Source organism: Hibiscus syriacus, unplaced genomic scaffold (genome assembly GCF_006381635.1).
Source record: "Hibiscus syriacus cultivar Baekdansim isolate YM2019G1 unplaced genomic scaffold, ASM638163v2 tig00002866_pilon, whole genome shotgun sequence".
NCBI lineage: Eukaryota > Viridiplantae > Streptophyta > Magnoliopsida > Malvales > Malvaceae > Hibiscus > Hibiscus syriacus.
The window spans coordinates 92,264-97,311 of record NW_024061950.1 but is presented as its reverse complement, the minus strand read 5'-3'; the positions used below and the strand labels follow the sequence as shown (position 1 = coordinate 97,311).

The window sequence follows — 5,048 nt, the reverse complement described above, 5'->3', positions numbered from 1 at the left end:
TGTAATATAAACTATGAACATTTATAGATTAGAGTATGTCCTCCAGTCCTGTAACTTTTTGTACAAGATAAATATTAAAACCAGTAAGAAATTATAAAAACTGGATAAATAACCAGAAACGATAAGCCAGTGTCGCAGAGAAAAATCGAATCAAGGAACACGTTCCAGTACTCGTTGTAAAGCCTTCTTGATACCTTCTTGATCAAGGGATGTTGTCAGTTGGATCTCCTGAACCTGAACGCCGAACAGGATTTGATGAAACCGCGAAAACAAATTGATGCGAACGGACAGAAAAGATCGTACGACGGATTACCTGTCTTCCTGCACGAGCTAGGAGGGTGAACATATTGTCACTAGGCGGTGCCTGCAACAGGATGGTTGACACAGATTAATGATCCTAACTTACATTGAAGCTTTTGAGGATACTCATGTTGGACACAAATGTGTCCAAGCAACTTACATTTGAAAGCCAAAGCTGCAAATCTTGAGAGACTACCCGTTTTTCGAACCCTTGTCGACTAATCCTTACATCATTTATACTGGACCAGAACATAGATGTTGCAGAATGAGTAACCGCATGATTTATCAGGTAAAAATCCAAATAAAGAAATGAAACCATACCCATCTTCCTGCAGAAGCTCTTTAAATATCACGTCAAGTCCCGGAAGTGGTTCGATGGTACTATTATTGCTTGAAGTCAAGGAATCAAAATCAGCTGAACCATCCTGAGAAGTGTAAATCCATTGTTAACCAATGAAATTGAAATTGATATTCGAATCGAAGATCATTGATCACAACTTCAAATCACAAACCTGGGGAATCACTTTGTCCAATGTTTCCAACAGTGGATCTTCCTCCAACTGTTTGATTGATAGAGTAATCCTTGACTTAGCCCTACATAAAATCTCAATGAAATGTCGGCACAAGTGGCACTAAAGAAAATGCCATTCGATTAACAAACAGGGACAAGAAAAGCCTCGTATAATCGGGTATGTGCCTAATACGGGTATGTTCAATTGTTTTGAAAGCTTTTCAATGTATTTGGAAGATACTTAAAAGGTCATATTCTCGCATACCTATGTCCGAATATTCGTTCAATAATGTAGTTAACACTAAGCTGAGAAAACTCACCTATCAATATTAATAACCTTCACTCGAACATCATCTCCTTCAGTCAAGATGTCTCTAACATCTTGAACTAAATCCCAGGAAACCTCCGAGACATGAACTAGGCCAGTGAGATAATACACTCCTGCATCAGATGTAAGGCAACGGTAAAAAGGTTCGCGAAATGCAAAGGCCTAATGAAACTCGAGAGCGATATAAATCAGAGACCCTAAATACCATCAGGGAAGCACAAGTGAACAAAAGCGCCATAATCTTCGACAGAACCGACTTTTCCTTCGAAAATATCCCCTACATTAATTCTGGTAGAGAACTTTGTCCATACGGCTTCCTTCTCCGAGAATATCAATTTCCTGCTCTCTTCTTCAGCTTGGATTACCTAAAGTAGTAAGATGAGATACTCAAATTACTAAAATCAAAGGGGAAAATGGAACAAGTTAAACATTCTGCTTATGAAAACTATGAACTAATGTCTTTTATGAGATGAAAGAAGAACATTAACACGGCGAAAGAAGCATTACCTTCACAGAAAGAATCGAACCAACCAGACCTTTAGCAATCTGATGGATTGTTTTGCTGGGTTCTACAGCATAAGTTGTCATGAAAAAATGTAATAGATTAGGTTTCAGTGCTACCATAAACTTGTATTTCAGAGAAAGGAATGAAAATCTATTGCATTTAAGTTCATGGACGATGGCTACGAGACGAAAAAGAATGGAAAAAGAAGAAATCACTTGAATTTGGAAGAAATTTGATATCAAATCTATGTCAAGACTATAAAGGCTAACTGAACCTATATGTTATCTCAACTGATTCGTGTAAGGTGGCATCTAACAAGTTCGAGATTCGAAATCGAACATTTCTCAACTCCAAAATCCACAATTGCAAGCATACAATTCACTCTTTTCCAATGTTATTAATCCAAATGCAAAAATGTCAAAAGATTGGAAATTTTGTGGCCCTAAAGCTTAAAACTCATGACCAAATTCAGAGCAGCAACAAAAATGGTACCTTTACATGAATGTGAAGGGCTCATCTGAGGAAAAGGGAGAAACCCCACAAGGGAATAGAACCGAATCAACAAGCCTCCACCATTAAATCCTTCAACTCTACCCCCATAGATGAACCCACTCTGCAAATATGCCCTGGCAGCCTTCCAATCAGCAGACCTCTACTTCTTTGCAGAGACTAAGTATTAGATTGTATATACAAGTATTAAAGAACTGAACTTGGAACACTTTAAAAAAAATGCTCTTTTTATTAGTCCTCAAAATACATTTAAAAAAAAAGGAAAAGAGTGGCATAAAAACACACCTGTGCTGGTTTAATACCATCAGTGGGCACAGAATTGTCAAGAACTGCGGTGAGGGCAGCTTCAGGTTGTTGAGAGCTATCAGTTTTGGTATTGGATGAAGCAGAGACTTTGAGATTACACAATGATGATGATGAAGATGGGGATCTCTTGAAAAGAGATGGTTTAGAGTACACATTTGAGAGCTTTGGTTGGTTTAGGAAACAAGAGAGAGAGGAGGCATCAGGGTTGAAGAGATGAGAAAGGAAAGAAACTGAGCCAATTGTTGCAGTGAATGTAGGCATTGTGAGAAAGGAAATTGATGGTTGAAGAAGAAGATGGGATGATGATTTGTATATTTTGTTTCAAGTTGGAAGGGGGTCTCTCTGGTCAGTTTTTTTAGAGCTATGTGTCATCTCCATGCCCACACACATCCATTCACTCCTAAAATCCATATATAATCCATCTATTATTACTGGATGAACCGATATATAAAAGTTAGCGTGATTATATCGATAATATCTATTAATATAGTACGAGATGAATGTTAGAAATATGAACGTTTACTGTTAAATAGTTGAAAAGAAATTTTAAATAGATATTATTTTATACTTATCCTAAATTAATAAAAAAAATATTATTAAATACATATGGATACCTAATAGATGGTAAGTATCTGGCGTGAGATAGATTTGAAAATATAACTATGTTAGTATATGTAGACTTTCTAACACCAAGAATTCATGATGTTTATAGTTAATGTTTCGATTCGAGTTATTTTAGTGATAAAAGAATTATTATTATTCTTTGAGATTTCGAATTTGAATATCAATAATACTAAAGATGTGAGCGTTACAATATCAAATGATTTATATAAGGGTGTCCTAATGTCTTGTTCCAGCATGGAATAGAAAGTTATTCAAATGAATTGGTTTAATTGCAGGAAAAGGGCCCGTGGGTTTGACCCAAACTCTTAGTGGTACAAGCCCACCAGAAACACAGACAAACATCTCGATTTATTTTATTGAAGTTTGAGATTAATTTTCTAATTACATGTTTTGTCTGCTCCGGTGGTCCCAATCGAATATTCTTGTGAGGTGCAAAGCAACTTCTTTTGCACTTAAATCGTCATCAATTGAATATTTTAGGTTCATATTATTGCAATTACACAGCTACTCAATCCATGTTTATTTTTTTAATTTATATAAATAAATTTTCCTTTTGGCATTGGAAATAAATTAAGACAAGACCAAGAGAAGTTTTTTTAGCTAATTGATTAAAGTCAAAACCCTCTTAATTAAAATTAACAAAATCGCCCGTAGTTTATATATTAGGCTTAATTGTACCTTCGATCCTTGCACTCTTTTGGACTAAGAATAACCCCTCCGGCTAGGGATGGCAATTTAACTTGAATCTGATAAGTTCTGACACGACCTGATGGATTCGGATTTAAAAGAAAATTGGGTTCGGGTCGTATTTATCGGGTTGGGTCAGGTTTGAGTGGAGTGTGAAAAAACTTCAATTCGACCTGATCCAAGGATAATAATGTAATTTTCTTAAAATTATTATTTTTAGTTAAATCCTTATTTTTTTTATCGATCGGTCGGATTTATACTCTAAAAAATTGGGTCGGGTCAGAGTCGGGTGGAGGATACATATTTTTGGGTTGGGTCGAGTCGAGTTGACCAAAATCTCGACACTAACCCGACTTGTTGCCATCCCTACCTACTTCAATTACTAGAATATAAACCCGAAACCTCTATATAAAATAATCATTATTTGATCAATGAGGTAATTTAATTCATGCTATAATAATTGATTTATTAATTGACTGAATCATATTTACTATCATTTTTTATTAATCTGGGCAAGTACAAAGTAATATATGTTCAAAGATAACTCTTAACATTTTGACAGTGAACGCTTACACCCCTAACATCTATGGTACTCAAACATGAATTCTCAGGAATAACAATAATTCCTTTACCAATATGGGCACCTGATTCGTGCCATATTTACTGTCATATATGTGCATTGTGTGAGTGATTCTCATAACACATTTTCAAAACTTATAATATTAACACTCAAACTTCGACTTTATTTAAAGAATCTAACATTTAATTTTACTAAACTAATAGAGAATCCGATATTTTATTTTATTAAATTAAATAATATTTAATAATATATATATATATATATATATTTATTAATACATACAATAATTATTTTATATATGTAAATTTGGATAATTTAATGAGCATGAATCATATAAAGAAAAAGCATAACTATCGTATGGTATAATTAAGCTTATGGGGTTTGCTTGATGATTGGAGCTTTTAGTGTTAAGTTCTAGGAATATATATATATATATATATATGAAAGCATTTTCTTGGAAACTCAATTATCTATTGTTTCTTTCATTCTTTTTTATAAAAAAATATATTAGTTTTAAGTTTATTTATTGGTAAAATACATAAATGGTCCCTCGACTATAGGGTACTGCTTTATTAAATCTCTCAACTATAGGGTACTGCTTTATTAAATCTTTCGACTATTAAAAGTTACAAAATGATCATCCGACAATAGAATGTTACTTTTTTATGTCTCTTGACAATTCAAAGTTACAAAATGG

General features: G+C 34.0%; 1 protein-coding gene across 1 annotated transcript; it reads right to left on the bottom strand.

Moving 5' to 3' along the window:
- LOC120160803 (30S ribosomal protein S1-like) lies at positions 1–2,832 on the bottom strand. Its single transcript, XM_039171140.1, has 10 exons — positions 2,440–2,832; positions 2,137–2,296; positions 1,647–1,708; positions 1,345–1,504; positions 1,132–1,252; positions 813–894; positions 622–725; positions 461–539; positions 314–364; positions 1–234 (listed from the first exon to the last, which is right to left on the bottom strand). Exons 1-10 carry the CDS (start codon positions 2,719–2,721, stop codon positions 151–153), a joined length of 1,185 nt encoding a protein of 394 aa, XP_039027071.1. The 5' UTR covers positions 2,722–2,832; the 3' UTR covers positions 1–150.
- Between the last annotated feature and the right edge of the window lie 2,216 nt (positions 2,833–5,048).

Excerpts from the sequence above, each read along its gene's own strand:
- LOC120160803 (XM_039171140.1), bottom strand. The coding sequence starts at position 2,721 with ATGCCTACATTCACTGCAACAATTGGCTCAGTTTCTTTCCTTTCTCAT. Across the intron at positions 2,297-2,439 it reads ATGGTATTAAACCAGCACAG|AGGTCTGCTGATTGGAAGGC; the intron begins GTGTGTTTTTAT and ends GCAAAGAAGTAG. Across the intron at positions 1,505-1,646 it reads GTTCGATTCTTTCTGTGAAG|GTAATCCAAGCTGAAGAAGA; the intron begins GTAATGCTTCTT and ends TTACTACTTTAG.